The 17260-nt window shown below is 42.5% G+C and overlaps 1 protein-coding gene across 1 annotated transcript; it reads right to left on the reverse strand.

Moving 5' to 3' along the window:
* Positions 1-2635: 2635 nt before the first annotated feature.
* LOC308101541 (ladderlectin-like) lies at positions 2636-5618 on the reverse strand (the record flags this gene model as incomplete). Its single annotated transcript, XM_080450963.1, has 5 exons — positions 2636-2703; positions 3598-3703; positions 4342-4476; positions 4907-5004; positions 5564-5618. 5 exons carry the CDS (start codon positions 5616-5618, stop codon positions 2636-2638), a joined length of 462 nt encoding a protein of 153 aa, XP_080307089.1.
* Positions 5619-17260: the final 11642 nt, after the last annotated feature.

A 17260-nucleotide genomic window follows, 5' to 3' on the forward strand; every position in this document is an offset into this window, starting at 1 on the left:
AGAAGGTAGACTACAAAATACGGCAGGTTATGCAGTGCATAACCTGTCGTATTGAGTCATAATATGAGTCATAATATGAGTCATAATATGCAGACTGCCATAGTCAACTGTTTAAACAGCCATTTAGAATTTCTTCAACATGGTCCCTTCCTAAAAAGTTTAATAAACAAGCAGATAAATAACCTCTTCTAGGATATATTAAGAAGCACTCAATGTACGTACCAAATTATACACTTTTATGACGTCCCTTTATGTTTTCTTTTGTGTCAACTGCTTTAGGCGGTCACTTCCTGTTTAAAACCTTTTTGGGCACCCCTTGTAGGATGCGTTCAGATCACTCAAGGGACATTTGTACCACATTTCATGCTTTTATGAGATTCTTTAGGTATCTTGCATCATCTTTCAACACTGTAGGCGGCCATTTTCAATTTAGTCAATAACTCACTTCCTGTTTCAGATTATTTTGGGCACCCCTTCTAGGATGTGTTAGGATGACCCAAGGGACATATGTGCCAAATTGTATGCTTTTTGGAGATTCTATAGGCTTTTTGAGTCAATCGCCAGCACTGTAGGCGGCCATTTTCAATTTAGTCAATAACTCACTTCCTGTTGAAGACTTTTTTGGGCACCCCTTCTAGGATGTCTTAGGATGACCCAAGGGACATGTGTGACACATTTTATACTTTTTGGAGATTCTTTAGTTGTCTTTTGAGTCAATCGACAACACTAGGCGGCCATTTTCAATTTGGTCAATAACTCACTTCCTGTTTCAGATTTTTTTGGGCACCCCTTCTAGGATGTCTTAGGATGACCCAAGGGACATGTGTGCCACATTTTATGCTTTTTGGAGATTCTTTTGGTGTCTTTTGAGTCAACGGTCAACAGTTTAGGTGGCCATTTTGGATTTTGTCCATAACTCACTTCCTGTTTAAGATTTTTTTGGGCACCCCTTCTAGGATGTTTTAGGATGACCCAAGGGACATCTGTATCAAATTTCATGCTTTTATCCGCCGCGTAACGATTTTTCACTTAGTACCCCCTACTACTAGTGCAAGTCTTCAACAGGGGTCCGCAACCCCTAGGGGGTCCACGATCTGCAGGGGGTCCGCGAATTGTTGCTTGATTAGACAATAAAAAAAAATATATTTTTAATAGCTTAGTATTGATGCACAATAACATGTATGTATATGAAACACAATTGTATACATAATTATACAATATATTGATGGGGTCGAGGTAGGGTAGGGGGTCCCTGCTCCATCTCCCCATCAGTTTGGGAAAACGTTGAAGACCCCTGGCGGCCGGTGCTTCTTTTGGGCTTGTTTTCCTAGACCTGGTTGCTTATTTCTCTCACACAATCTGGCAACACTGCCAGAGACGATTTTTATACAGTCTATGGACGATACATGCCGCTGTTTAGATGCCTCAATAAAATTATACAGTGTGCTAAAAAAAAATCCGAATTGATTGGATAAAAACCTGTGATAAAAACCTTCTTTTATATTCCTGAACCGATTATCTGACAAAGGACACAATCGTTCAGAAATAGTGTTTGTTCACAACCTGGTCCAGCTGGCTGCCATAGACTTCATAGTATTTCACCAAACTTCCTGTTCCAATTTTGGCTCCCATGCGCATCAATGGCGTCTGCCATGCAAGCAATGGCGTCTGCCTGCCCCCTAGGCCGTCCCTTCCTTCTTTTCTAATTTCCTTGGTCTAGGGCACCTGGTGTCAGTCAACCAGGGTGTGGTGAGAACACACAGTGCGTGCATGTATGAATTTGCACTATAAGCTCACACGATACCGCTCCATCACCTCAGGTGTGTGTTCATGCCAAGGAGCTGCACGTCATGATATCAACTATGTTAACTTACACTTCTCTGGAACATGAACATATTATTATTATTGATTATTTTCCCTCAGGTACGTCATGAACTCAGGCAGTGATGGAAAAAGTAGCCTACTCTTAAGTAAGTAAAAGTATCAATACTGAAATGTAGAAATACACTGTTACAAGTAAAAGTAAGGTATTCAAATTATAATTGAGTAAAAGTACAAAAGTATTGGCATCAAAATGTACTTAAAGTACCAAAAGTAGAAAGTAGTCATTATGCAGAATGTCCCATTTTCAAGTTCAAAATGCATACAAATCTTTTGAAAATAGCAGATCTACAAACTCAAAATGCGTCGCATCGCGAGCTTGTAGATCGGCTATTTTCAAAAGGCCGAAATGTATATATAGGGCTGAAGTGGTTAATGTATGTTTTGTAATAATAATCTAAATCTACAAAGTAACTAGTTACTAAAGTTTTCAAATAATTGTAGTGGAGTAAAAGTACAATATTTGCCTCTGAGATGTAGTGGAGTAGAAGTAAAAGTATTGGAAATTGGAACTACTCAAGTAAAGTAAAACATACCTCAAAATTGTACTTAAGTACAGTACTTAAGTAAATGTACTTAATTACTTTACACCCCTGATACATAATGAATCACACAGACACTGACTTGTTTCAGTAAGGATTTATTTAGCCTTTTATTGATTCAAATGAAGGCATTGGAACATGTTATGTTTATGTGAAGCTTAAATCAACCTCTCATTCCATCCCTGTTCCTTTATGTTCAGACCTAAGGTTCCTTAGATGTCTTTAGAACAGCAAAACGGCATCCTCCCGTTACAATGGCCGTCGTCCCATTGGCCGTTATCTGATGCGTAGATAGGAAGATAGAAAGATAAAGTTCATTATTAAAATTGCTTACAGACAGTGGTGGAAAAAGTACTCACATGTTTTACTTAAGTAAAAGTATCAATGCGGCAGTATAGAAGTACTCTGTTACAAGTAAAAGTCTGGTAATCAAGATTTACTTGAGTAAAAGTACAAATGTATTGGCATCAAAATATACTTAAAGTACCAAAAGTAAAAGTACTCATTATGCGGAATGTCCCATTTCACAAGTTCAACGTGTACAAAAATCTTTTGAAAATAGCAGATCTACAAGCTCACAATGCGTCACATCGCGACGCATTGTGAGCTTGTAGATCGGCTATGTTCAAATGCCCAAAATGTATATAGGGTTGAAGTGGCTCATGCATGTTTTGTAATAATAATCGAAATCTGCAAAGTAACTAGTAACTAAAGCTGTCAAATAACTGTAGTGGAGTAAAAGTACAATATTTGCCTCTGAGATGTAATGGAGTAGAAGTAAAAGTATTGAAAATGGGAAATACTCCAGTAGCCTAAAGTAAAAAGTCCTCAAAAGTGTACTTAAGTACAGTACTTAATAAATGTACTTAGTTACTTTACACCACTGCTTACAGATCACGTGAAGAAACATCTTTTATAAGAAACAGCTTTCATTTGAGTTGCTACTGATTGTGGACACACATTTTAACCTCTTGAATCTTGAATCCATGGCCGATCTACAAGTTCATCATCACGCGTCGCAACACGACGCGTTGTGAGCTTGTAGATCTGCCATTTCTGATGAAGAGATTTGGTGTAGAAGAAACAAGAGCAGGCCAACTCAGGTCCATTTCACTAAGTATAGAAGGTTTAAGAGGTTACAAATAATTTGGATTTAATTAAATATGTGACTTACTGTAGTTAACAACAAGGCAATGCTGGCGCCCCGAATTATCAGGCTGTCCCTTGGACCAAGCTGTGTAGTCGAATTTGGTACCATCACTCCAGAACCATACGCCCTCCTACATGAGAAGAAAAGTAGAGTTTAATGCAATAATCAATACAAGATAACAGAGAATATAATGCCATTTATACCATGGCCATCAGTGGTGGAAAAAGTTCTAAAATGTTTTACTTGAGTAAAAGTATCAATACTGCAATGTAAAAAAAATAGTCTGTTAAATTACAGAATTTAAAATGTACTTGAGTAAAAGTCTAAAAGTATTGGCATCAAAATGTACTTAAAGTACCACAAGTAAAAGTAGTCATTTATGCAGAATGTCCCATTTCAAGTTTTCAAATGTATACAAAATAGTTTGAAAATAGAAGATCTACATAAGCTCACAATGCGTCGCATCGCATGTCTTCAAAGGGCTGAAGTGGTTAATATATGTTTTGTAATAAGAAATCTACAAAGTAACTAGTAACTATAGAAGCAATGATTTGAGTTTAAAATGAATATTTGTATTCAAAGATTTGCACCCATTTTCACGATTTTTCAAAAAAATAGCAGATCCACAAGCTCATAGCGCGGCACTCGGTGCCGCGCTATGAGCTTGTAGATCTGCTATTTTTGAATAGCCAAATAAATCCCAAAAATGACCCAGACGCGTTTCCCGGTCTTAGTGGATTGAGTAGATAGTAGAAGAAGAATGTATACCTTCACTGCATCGTAGCCTCCAACCCAGCTTTTAGCATCTTTGCCAGTCGCCGTTCTCACCAGTCCCCGGATGAATGCATGCTCTTCTTTGCTGTGGATTGAGGCTAGGTTTCCACCCTGGGACACACAGTATCTCTAAATAATAGAGAAGAGAAGACAAGGGAAAGAACAACCCTTAATTATTATCATTATTATTATCATTGTTATTATTATCAGTGGTGGAAGACGTACTCGGATATTTTACTTTTAAGTAAAAGTAGTCAATACCACAATATAAAAATACTCTGTTACAAGTAAAAGGCCTGTGTTCAAAATGTTACTTGCGTAAAAGTACAAAAGTATTGGCATCAAAATATACTTAAAGTACCAAAAGTAAAAGTACTGAAATGTTTGAAAATAGCCAATCTACAAGTTCACAACGCGTCGCGATGCGACGCGTTGTGAGCTTGCAGATCTGCTATTTTCAAATAGCCTATGTATAAAATAGGGCTAAAGTGGTTAATGTGTGTTTTATCATACTGAGAAGCACTAGGGTTCATTTGGTGGAGTTGTTCATTCTAATTACCTCTGCGTCAGCCCAGTCCTTTGCTTCGGGAAAACATCGGTGACAGAGATTACATCCCCCCGAAGCCCACCCCCCCGGGCATGCTTTCAGGTTCCGGCCTGAAATGACAACAGAGTCACCTGAGATTAACAACTTCATCTGAAGGAATAATATCGTATATTATGGCCTCAGATTACACCACAATACATACAAGTATGGCTGCATGGCAGTCATGTTCCAGTTTCAACAGCACAGCAACAGTTATTTATAACTGAAACTGAAGTCATTTTATTTTTTTAACAATTTATTACATTCTGCATTCCCTCAGGAATTCATGAAATATAAATCTTGAGAGCTGTTTTAAATTAATTCAATATTAAATAATCCACTGAGTTTATACCTATTTGGTCTCACTTGACCATTGGGGTTGAAGATAAGTTTACGTCTTATTCAAGCTGATTAAAAGTGTACTTTATGGACCTTATTGTTCTGTTTTGATCTCTCTCTCACACACTCTTACACGCGCACACGCGCACACACACACACACACACACACACACACACACACACACACACACACACACACACACACACACACACACACACACACACACACACACACACACACACACACACACACACACACACACACACACACACACACACACGGTGACACACCTGCAGTCAGAGCCACCACAGCACAGAGAAGCAGAGACACAGTCAGCATCCTCATGTTGATGTAGATGTTGAAGATGATTGATTGCCTTCAGTAGAGAGAGACAAACAGGTTAGAGATACTTTGCAAAAATCACCTTTATAGTCACATCACTTACGATTACAGTGTAAAAAAAAGTGAATCAAATTATTTTCACACTCCCATTTCCTCCTCTTGAGAGAGGAGAGGAGAGGAGAGGAGAGGAGAGGAGAGGATTCATCTCAAACCTTAGTAGAATGATCTGTGTTGTCTTCCTTCCTGAAGTTCCCGTGTTGAAGAAGAGAGACAGAAGCTGTTATATACAGCTTGAGATCTCAGAATCAGGGTGTGAGGAGGCGCACATGATATGCAAAGTAAGATCATAAGTACACATACATGGGAATATGCATGTACATATTTAAACAATAGGCTGAAAAGTACATACACCTTTTTTGAGTTTTTGATTAAATCTCCTGCCTTTTGTCAATACTGCAAGATACACCTTCCTTGACAACGTGACCAAATAGTAGAACTAGTATGAACAGGACACATGGAAACAGAATGGCCCGGAAAATAAAATAAAATACAATATTCTATTTGTTTGTTGTTGTTTTTTTTATTTAGCCACATTGAGCTGTTCTTCCAGGAAACTACGACACATATGTTATGATATAACTTATGCTTGATTCACTTAAACTCTACACTTTTTAATTGACCACAGGCCCTCAGGGCTCTACATTAGGCCCCCTTCCTGTTTTGACTCTACACTAAAACATCTTGGCCAAAAATAGACCCATCTACAAGCTCACAAGGGCGTCGCGTTGTGAGCTTGTAGATCAGCCATTTTTCGCCCACTGTTCACCCGCAGAATAGAGACGGTAGGTTTCTATAGGTATAGGTCTGTTTGACTGGTACTGTGGAAGCATACAGATGTACTTGTGACACCATGGTCACTGCCTCATCAGGACAGTGTGCCCAATTAAACCAGATGCAACTGAAGTATGAGTCATCTGTAATGTAGAACAGGGGTCTTCAACGTTTTCAGGCCAAGGACCCCCTAGCTGAGAGAGAGATGAAGCAGGGACCCCCTCTATTTTGTATAAAATTGTGTTTCAGATTAAACTTTTTTCGTTTACTTGGTCTGCTCTTCTTTCGCTCTACACCAAACCTCTTTTCCAAAGAACAGCTCAACAGCTCAACAGCTCAACAAGCTCACAACGCCGCGTTGTGAGCTTGTAGATCTGCTTTTTTTTGCCTAAAGTTTTCCTCAGAAAAAGGGATGCTAGGGTTCTAGTGGTTAAGGTAAAAAAAAAAATCATATCACACAAAGATTTGGCGGACCCCCTGTAGTAACTCTGAGGACCCCCTAGGGGTCCCGGACCCCCTGTTGATGACCCCTGATGTAGAACATGATGACATTGTGTTTTACTGTTCCATTTGATTCCCACAACAACGTGTCACATCGAGCTTGTAGATCTGCCATTTCCACTACTTTTGAAAATGAACATGGAAACGATTATGACCATTATGCAAAAATAATTTGCGATTATCTCAAATAATGTCACGGTGCGCATTGGGGATATAAACAGTGACTCGGAACACAAGTAGCAAACACACGATAACCAGAAACAGGACCACTCGCATCGTGGCTTTAGATTATATTAAGGCAACGAGTAAACACAGGGAGTCCACTTAAATAAGGAAGTCATTAGGCCAAAACAGCACACAGCTGGGCACGCAGGTGGGGTGGGGAAGGGCTGAGCAGAGGACAGGCCCAAACTGTGACAAATAATCACAATTAGGTGATTATATAATAATTGTGACAGGCCTAGATGTGTTTAATAAACTTCAGAACTTGACAATGTGTTGATGGTGCCTGGCGTCCTCTTGTTCCTTCCCTCAGCTCTCCACTCAACTGAATCATCGCTCTACACCCTTAATTATAGGAACACTGCAAAAGCAGTAAATGGAGTACCTTAGAAAACATAATGCATTTCTTTTTTCATGTCATATGACATGTAGAGGGTCAGAGCGACAATAATGAGGTATCATTTGGGGTAGATTGACCAAACATTTGGCAACTGCAGCTCATTTGAAATGTGTTTCTGAGTTCTAATAAAGAGCAGCTGCCCTCCGTGAAGTTTTAGAACAAAAAACAGGACTCTATTGTGTTCACACGTGGCAAAAGGTAATTTGTTCTGCTTAGCTGCTGCTCACCCTGTCTCATAAATCATTGTGGATACAGGTGGAATTTCAAATTATGAAGAAAAAAAGTATGACAAATTACACACTGCCTTATCCAGCCCACCACCTAAGGGTCCATTACTACCTCAGCTGTGTGTTTATGCCAAGGAGCTGTGAGTAGCCTTGGGAATCAACGGTTCCTGAGTCATGTGGAACAAACGAAAAGGCACGCACATCCACTCACTAAAGCAGTGGTTCTCAACCTGTGGGTCGGGACCCCCAGGGGAGTCCCACGTGATTTTGAAGTGACAATTTAAGTGAAGTGACAATTTAAGGACTTTTAAGACCTTTTTAATACGTAAAAAAAAAAGAGCTTGCAGATCTGCTATTTTCACAATATTTATCTGTGGAATCGAGTCAAACCAAATGTAATGCCTCAACTTCTACATTCCAATTGCTTTTCAGGGTGGAGGGTCCCCTGTTCAAATATGGTTATTTTGGGGGGTCACGGCCTGAAAAAGTTGAGAACCACTGCTCTAAACGAAAGAAACAGAAAAGGCCCATTTTAAATCAAATGCAAACTCTGATGTGTTCACTGCTCATGATCATTTGAATCGCTCCCAGGTTGTTCGTTTACAGTATCTTAGAGAAAATAAGTTGTAAATGGTGCATTTATTTAGCGCTTTTATACAAAGCGCTTTACATAGATTGTGCATTACATTCACACACACATTCACACACCGATGGCGGAGGAAACCAGCTGCAAGGCAACAACCTGCTCATGGGGAGCAATTAGGGGTTCAGTGTCTTGCTCAAGGACACTTCGACACTAACTCTGGGGGAGTCCGGGGATCGAACTGGGAACCTAGCTGTTGCCATCCGGCTGTTCTACCGGCCACTCAACCCCTGAGCCACTGCCGCCCCCAGTTGTGTCAATAATCTTATAGAGAAGTTATCACGAGGCACAGCTCCTTGGCATAAACTCACACCTGAGGTGATGAACATAATGTACTAGCGAGTCCATACTCACGGACGTGCACACCAAACGTGCCGAGACATGGGACTGCAACTGCCACTACAGATCCCGTATACTGTAATAGCTAGATGGCAAAAATGCCAACGTTAAAAAGAGATCAACTTATACAGTATATACGTATATATGTTGCATCTGTCAGATTGAAAAAGGAGTGCTCGTTTTCTTCAAGATCACATCCCGCACTCCCCCGCGGCAGGACGGGGGCCCCCCCGTATCAAAAAAATAAATGACGTCTCGGAGATACTATCGGGACAGAATCGTAAAGTTCAGTGTCAACAGACTGCAGTGGTTTTGATTGAAAAGGCCGTTTCTCACCACTCACTCAGAGAATCTCCAGTGAGAAAGGGCAATTTTAAATCATGGCGTGGATCACTGTTCACACACCATCATTTGAATCGTTCGTTGGTGTTCGTGATGTTCCTGAGGGAAAATGAGTAGTGTCAATAATTATACAGAGAAGTACAATATAGTGGCGGTACAGCTCCTCGGCATGAACACACACTTTTAGGTGATGGACCCTAAGGTGGTGTGAGTAGGAGAACACAGTGTGCATTCAAGCATTGTGGTTACGTGGTGCTCTTGAGTAGAGGTCACAGTTCAATGAAAGGCTTTGGTTTCAAACCCACACATATGGTGTCAATAAATATAAATGTTACGGTAGACATGAATTTGTCCCGTGATATGCCAGTTTTCTGATAAAATTCCCTTACTGAAAGCAAACATTTATTAATATAATATGTACTTGGAGTTGGGGTTGCTGATGCAAGTGGTTTGGATGCCACACCTTTAACCCCTAAAGGTCCTTACACACCGGCGAATATGCGAATATATACGCAAAATTCGGACTCGTTCCGAATAATTAAAAGACGCTTTTTCGCTCCGCGAAACTGATGTGGACGCTTGCATTGACTTTATAAGGTTTTTAAAAAAAACGTATTTATTCGCATGAAGAATTCGCCCCGGTGTGTAAGGACCTTAACTGCTCCCTGGTGCTGTATTAATGAAGCCCACTGCTCCTAATAGTTAGGATGGGTAAAGTGACTTGAATTTTAAATTGGAAGGCCCTGGCTGTCCCGCCCCGCCCCCACAGCCCTTTACATTGGAAAGAGATAAATGTCAAGTATATGTTAGACATAAGGTGACATAAGGTGCATCAACATATAGCAGCAAGTTTATACTGTACATGATATATTAGACATTAAGGTGCAAAGGGAATATCAGTGCGTGGTACATGAGATTAAAGGTGCAAAGAGTGGCAGCCCAAAACCCAATCTGATTCCAATTTGGATAGGCCAAAAAAAAACTGATTTGAGCTGCTCAGCTGCCATAGTGAACATAACCATAGAGAGAGAAAGCAAGAGAGGGGGCTTGTGACACAGAGAGAGAGAGAGAGAGAGAGAGAGAGAGAGAGAGAGAGAGAGAGAGAGAGAGAGAGAGAGAGAGAGAGAGAGAGAGAGAGAGAGAGAGAGAGAGAGAGAGAATGATGAGAGTGGAGTAGAGCTGCAGTGAAAGACACCCACGCACATACACACACACACATACATACAGTGCGGGGGGGGTGGGGGGGGGGGGATCAAAACCAATGGACAGAGGGAGAGAGAGAGAGAGATTAACCAATCCCTTCTCTCCTTCCTCTAGCCTCTCCCCTGCTATTGGTGGATTCTCCACTGAGGCAGGGCATGTAGGTATAAGCCCCTCCTCCACTCCACCCCCTCAGCCCTGGTGCTGCTGCAGGCTGCTGGTGTTGCCGTGACGATGATACCCCCCCCCCCCCCCCCCCCCCACACACACACACACACACACACACACACACACACAGAGAGCAAATCTCTGTCATGATGCGGTGGCTCTGAGGGCAGGATGGAGAGACACACACACACCATCTCAGGAAAACATGGTGAGTGTTTGTTGCTTTTCTCTTTAAGCAGGGATGAGAGGAGAGGGAGGGATGGATGGAGAGACAGAGACTGCAGTGTTTATTTTTTCTTTGGGAGAGAGGAAGGAATGAAGAGATGGATGGAGGAGGAGAGAGGGGCTGGAGGTGGAGGGAAGGGAGGGAGGGAGGGAGGAGGATGGATGGATGGGATGGACAGACAGATAGATGGAGAGATGGGACAACATTTGACTGAATCAGCGTAGACTAATCCACTTAGGGTGTGTATGGCATATGCTGGTGGAGTGTGTATGTTGTGTGTGTGTGTGTGTGTGTGTGTGTGTGTGTGTGTGTGTGTGTGTGTGTGTGTGTGTGTGTGTGTCGTGTGTGTGTGTGTGTGTGTGTGTGTGTGTGTGTGTGTGTGTGTGTGTGTGTGTGTGTGTGTGTGTGTGTGTGTGTGTGTGTGTGTGTGTGTGTGTGTGTTTCAGCAGGCCTGGATGCACTGCTGTGCTAATCCTCCTGCTGTGCTAACAGGCTAACTGTGAGATGCGTCACCATGCAGACCAATAAATGCAGAGTGGACGTTTACATTATTGAACATCAAGGTATATAAATGAAACACACTGACAGAAAAACCCACACAGACCATTCTAGCAACGTCATGTTGAGTGTCACCCATAGACCCATCATATTACTGCCACTGATCGCTGATGCTAACAGGTATCAGTGTACTACAATATAATGTAGACTAGTATACAGAGTCACTCATGCATTTATTGAAGCAAATCAAGCAATCATCTATCTATCTATCTATCTATCTATCTATCTATCTATCTATCTATCTATCTATCTATCTATCTATCTATCAGTCTGTCTGTCTGTCTGTCTGTCTGTCTGTCTGTCTGTCTGTCTGTCTGTCTGTCTGTCTGTCTGTCTGTCTGTCTGTCTGTCTGTCTGTCTGTCTGTCTGTCTGTCTGTCTGTCTGCCTCCGTCTGTCTGTCTGTCTGTCTGTCTGTCTGTCTGTCTGTCTGTCTGTCTGTCTGTCTGTCTGTCTGTCTGTCTGTCTGTCTGTCTGTCTGTCTGTCTGTCTGTCTGTCTGTCTGTCTGTCTGTCAATATCAGTCTGTCTGTCGGTCAATATCAGTCTGTCTGTCTGTCTGTCTGCCTCCGTCTGTCTGTCTGTCTGTCTGTCTGTCTGTCTGTCTGTCTGTCTGTCTGCCTGTCTGTCTGTCTGTCTGTCTGTCTGTCTGTCTGTCAGTCAGTCTGTCAGTCAGTCAGAATATCCATTTACACGATAGTCAACTCGTTAATGTTTCTGACAGGTTACACTAATATCGTGTTTGCCCTTTACGCCCGCTCCCTGCTGAATACATTCACAGCCACTCTCCACTTTAAAACCAGCCATGCTGTCCTCTTCTAGACAACCCAAATGAGATCATCTGATCTCACATTAAATTACGGTGGCTGTGGAAGGACAAACATATAGCTGTACTCCACATGCGACTTACTATTCTAAGGATCAAAGCCAAGTTTTAAATTAAAGTGTGGGCTATATGGATGGGAAGAGATTAGTTAACCCTTAAGTAAGCAACACAACCTTATCTAAACAGATGCAATGGTTAAGACCTGCATACTAGTGAATGATGTATTCTTGCCTAATTGTTTTCTATTCAGTGCCAAAAAAAAGTTGACTTGGATAGGTGACTAAGTATATTTATTTATATATTTAACCATGTTAGTTGACTAAGAAGAACATGCATATTTTTATTAAGGTTATTGACTAAGAACACATATTTATAATCAGGTTACTTGACTTAGAAGTTAGACCACAATTATAACCAGGTTAGTTGACAATGAAGACATTCTTGTCTCACCAGACATAGCCGTCTAAAACACTCTTTGATCTGGTTTAATAAAGTGAGTTGAGGGGGAAACAGTGGAGCAAAGGGGATATTATAGAGACAAACTGAATGAGAGAACAAAGGAAGGAGAAGCGAGAGAAAGATGGAGAGATAGAGGACAAGATACTGGAGCGAGACCATGAGTCTTCCCATGAGAACACAGAGAGAGAGAGAGAGAGACGTATACCGTATGAGATCATATTACTCACAATACAGGTCACTAACCCTGTGCGTGCATGTGTGTGTGCGTGTGCGTGTGTGTGAGAGTGTGCGTGTGCGTGTGCGTGTGTGCGAGTGTGTGCGTGCGTGCGTGCGTGCGTGTGTGTGTGTGTGTGTGTGTGCGCGGTTGCTCTCTTGCTTGTGCATGATGTCACGCCAATAATTCACTTACAAGCAGTTCTGAAAGCGGTTGCCAGATAATTGTTCTCAAGCATATATAAGGTCAGCCAACAGAAGTGAATGCCTGGACGGATGCAGAGTTCTATTGAGTGTTTCAGAATCACACAGTGGAATGGACTGTTAAGCAGGGTCCTGTTTGCTGGGGGGTGGGGGGGGGGAAACTAAACCAAACTGTGCCTCTATTTTTGATATCCCCAAAATGTACTAAAGTACCAAAAGTAAAAGTACTAAAATGTTTGAAAATTGCCGATCTACAAGTTCACAACGCGTCGCGATGCGACGCGTTGTGAGCTTGTAGATCGGCTATTTTCAAATAGCCTAGGTATAAAGTAGGGCTAAAGTGGTTAATGTATGTTTTATAATGTAATCATTTATATCTGCAAAGTAACTAGTAACTAAAGTTTTCTAATAATTGTAGCGAAGTAAAAGTACAATGTTTGTCTCTGAGATGTAGTGGAGTAGAGACAATTGGAAATACTCCGGTAGAGTAAAAATACCTCGAAATTGTACTTACAGTATACAGTAGGAACTGATCATTTAAAGAAACCGGGATAATGTGAGTTAGGTTGCTGTTGGTTAATGTGGATTACATGCTTCACATTCATGAAACCAAGCCACACTAATGCAATGCATGTTTTAACGTATTTCTGCTCAGTACACTACAGTACTTGAGTAAATGTACTTAGTTACTTTACACCACTGCTGGTCATTCATTCTTATGGCTGGTGGGGTCGTTATGTTTTATCTCTGCTTCTGCTCAGACTGAATGAAAGACCTGAGGCCGATTCTACAAATGTCTTCTAAGTCAGTAGTTCTCACACTTTCAAGATTTTTCAAAAATGTTCACAGCTAGCAGATGCACAAGCTTGCAGCGTGGCACCGTGTGACGCGCTGTGAGCTTGTAGATCTGCTATGTTTGAATAGCCAACGCAAAAATTGAAAATGACAATAGACGATTTCCCGGTTTTAATGGGTCAAAACCCGGTGTCCCTGTTTTGGGCCAAATTTCAGAATTTGTAGAAAACAAGAGGCGGGGAAACGAATTACCCTTAGAGGCTTTTAAATGAACTACAAAGGGAGAGGAGGAAGAACACGATGGAGATAAAAGAGAGAGAGAGGTGGTTATACAGATTAAATCATGGGTGAGTTGACTTCGTTAACAAAGAAAGAAAGAGAGAAAAGGGAAGCCAGTATAATTGTTTGTGGCTGTGTAAGTGCCAGTTACAGGCAGTCACGATAGAGTCACAGGACGCTGTGAGAAACACATGCGCACACTCACGCGCACACAAACACGCGCGTGGACACACACATACACACACACGCGCAAGCGTGCGTGCGTGCGTGCGTGCGTGCGTGCATGTGTGTGTGTGTGTGTGTGTGTGTGTGTGTGTGTGTGTGTGTGTGTGTGTATGGGGGAGGTGTTCAAATAAGTAGCATACCAAAGATCACATATACATGTCAATTTGCATAATCCCTCCCCTTCATGGATTATTCATAAAAGCCTTCTTGATTTATATTTTCTATTGTATTTACTTACAGTTTTATTTCATGGGAGAAACATGTAGGTGAGCAGGCAGAGAGACAGGCAGACATGTGAGAGAAAGACAGACAGGTTGATGCAGATCAAGACAGGCAGGCAGGCAGGCAGGCAGGCAGGCAGGCAGGCAGGCAGGCAGTGGACGGATGGACAGCCAGCCAGCCAGACAGCCAGCCAGACAGACAGACAGCGAGTCAGACAGACAGACAGACAGACAGACAGACAGACAGACAGACAGACAGACAGACAGACAGACAGACAGACAGACAGACAGACAGACAGACAGACAGACAGACAGACAGACAGACAGACAGACAGACAGACAGACAGACAGACAGACAGACAGACAGACAGACAGACAGACAGACAGACAGACAGACAGAGGTCTTCAGAATCACAGTCGTGTTTTCTCCTCTGCGTCATCAGTGCCCATACCCTAGGTGGGGTCTGAAAGGGCCTTTCTATGTGGAGGCTGCATGTTCTCCCCGTGTGTCCCCTAGGGTAGGTACCCTCACAAAAAAACATGCAGTTATCCTGGTCTCTATACTGCCTCCCCCTGGTCAGGCGGGGCACCTGATGGAGGGGAAAGGAACTGGTTGGAATAACGTGTTCCTTCCACGCGCTACGTCCAACCGGGGAAACTCCCCCCCTGTCAGGTGATAAGAAGCGGCCTGCTCACTCCTCATGCCTTGAAGGAAGCATGAGCTCAGTTCGTGGCTCTCCCCAGGCTGGCAGAGGGAGAATAGCGCCCAGGATTACAAGCTTAGGCAATTGGCACTGGGTGAAAAATGGGTTACAAAAATCGGGGGATAAAATTTACAACCAAAAGAAAAGGGAAAAAAATTATCACAGTCGTAGCTCAGTTCCCTCAAAAACATGTTATTCGCACCGTGAGCAAAAACTAAATTTAGTTGTGGATTAAAGACGATTACCATACTTTCTACACCCCGCCCTGCAGTCTGTAACCATGGTAACCTCTCTCTGTCTGTCTCTCTGTCTCTCTTTGAAGATATTTTTATGACCTATATTCATTTATTTATCTCTCTTTCTCTACCCCCCCTGCTCCCTGTTTCTCTGTTCCCCCCCTCTATCCTGCTATATTAATCTCCTCCCCCTCTCTTTTTCTCTCCTTTCATTCTGTCGCTCTCTCTGTCTTCCATACCTCCCAATTTATCTGCACCCCCCTCCACACACACACACACACACACACACACACACACACACACACACACACACACTCTGTAACCCCATCCCACCCCTCTCACTCTCATCCCCATGGTAAAGATAGACCCCGGCCTGTCACTGACTCTCACCCACGGTTTACACCGCACACTGTTCAGTGCAGACTCCAGACTCCCCCTGTTCCTGTTGGACTGTACCACCTGTGCAAGGTAGTGTTGAACAGGTCCTTATGTGTAGAGCGTACCATCTGGGCTTAATTATGGGTGTGCAGTGATCTGACATGCAGGCCATCTGGGGGGGATACGTCAACATTCCTCCGGTGAAGCCGACACCAGACAGTCTGGGGATTTGCATGTCTGCGTTCATGTGTGTGTGTGTGCGTGCGTGCGTGCGTTCATGTGTGTGTGTGTGTGTGTGTGTGTGTGTGCGTGCGTGCGTGCGTGCGTGCGTGCGTGTGTGTGTGCGTGTGTGCGCGCGCGTGCGTGTGTTTATCTTCGCCTGTGATGATGAGTCTGCCGTGCACTAGCACGTGGATAAGATGGAAAGAGGTGTTTTTAACGACTTGAGCTGGATGAAGCTGGAACAGGCGTCATTTTTCGTTTTTTACATTATTTTGATGATCATAAGACTCAATTACTGAATGCCAGTCTCCAGGTTTTCTTCAGAATATGCATGTCACTCATTTACTATGACACTATGTATGACACATTAGGAGTCCACTGGTACAGTGGTTCTCCAACTTTTTATTTTCAAGGACCCCCATAACTCAGAGAGTGCACAAATGGTTCCATTTATGCACTCTCAGAGTTGTAAAGGTTTGTGTGTTTCTGGTAATATAATTTCCCACAATGTTTTTATGTCCACGGCAAAGATTTTTGACAAAAATGTCCACCACCAGCCAGCATGGCGATGAACCCTGAGCTGGCTGACTTTGCCTCCACGGGGTCAATAAAGGCCCTTCCCTATAATCTAACGCCTTGTCTGCCTCCTCTCCACAGGACGAAACCAACACCTGTCCCTGTAAAGATGAAGTAGACGAGGAGACCTTCGTTTTGTCTCTGAAAGGTCACGACCGGGTGTGAAATTCATCTCCACAGGCCTCATACAGTGACATGAGACCGCGAACAAACTAAGACAACAAAACTGTCTTTTCCTCTGGAATGCATGAGCCTTTTATTTAGCAATATTAAACCTAACATGCACAAAGCGATATTTTGATGCTTTGACCCTATAAGGTAAAAAAAACAGTGTTGGCAGTGTTGGCACACCCCCTTGGCTGCTAGATGTGAGAAAAGGGTGTGTGTGTGTAAAATGTACACACATTTAATGTTTAGCCCCTTCCAGGTTATTGGAGGTTAGAACAGTGTGTGTCTAAAGTATAAAGCCCCGTCTTCATCGTTCACATGGATTACAAGCACTTAAATTGTTGACAAAGACGTTTAGAAGACGTTTTTGGAAGGAACCAATCACAACCAGACATTTGGCCTAACAGACGAACACCGTTAGCCTCTTCAGTGACATTTCGGAAGCAAATGGAATAACCTGAATGTGTAGCCTCTCGCCTCCAGGA

Source organism: Gymnoscopelus braueri (assembly GCF_963280865.1).
Source record: "Gymnoscopelus braueri genome assembly, chromosome: 15".
NCBI classification, from domain to species: Eukaryota; Metazoa; Chordata; class Actinopteri; order Myctophiformes; family Myctophidae; genus Gymnoscopelus; species Gymnoscopelus braueri.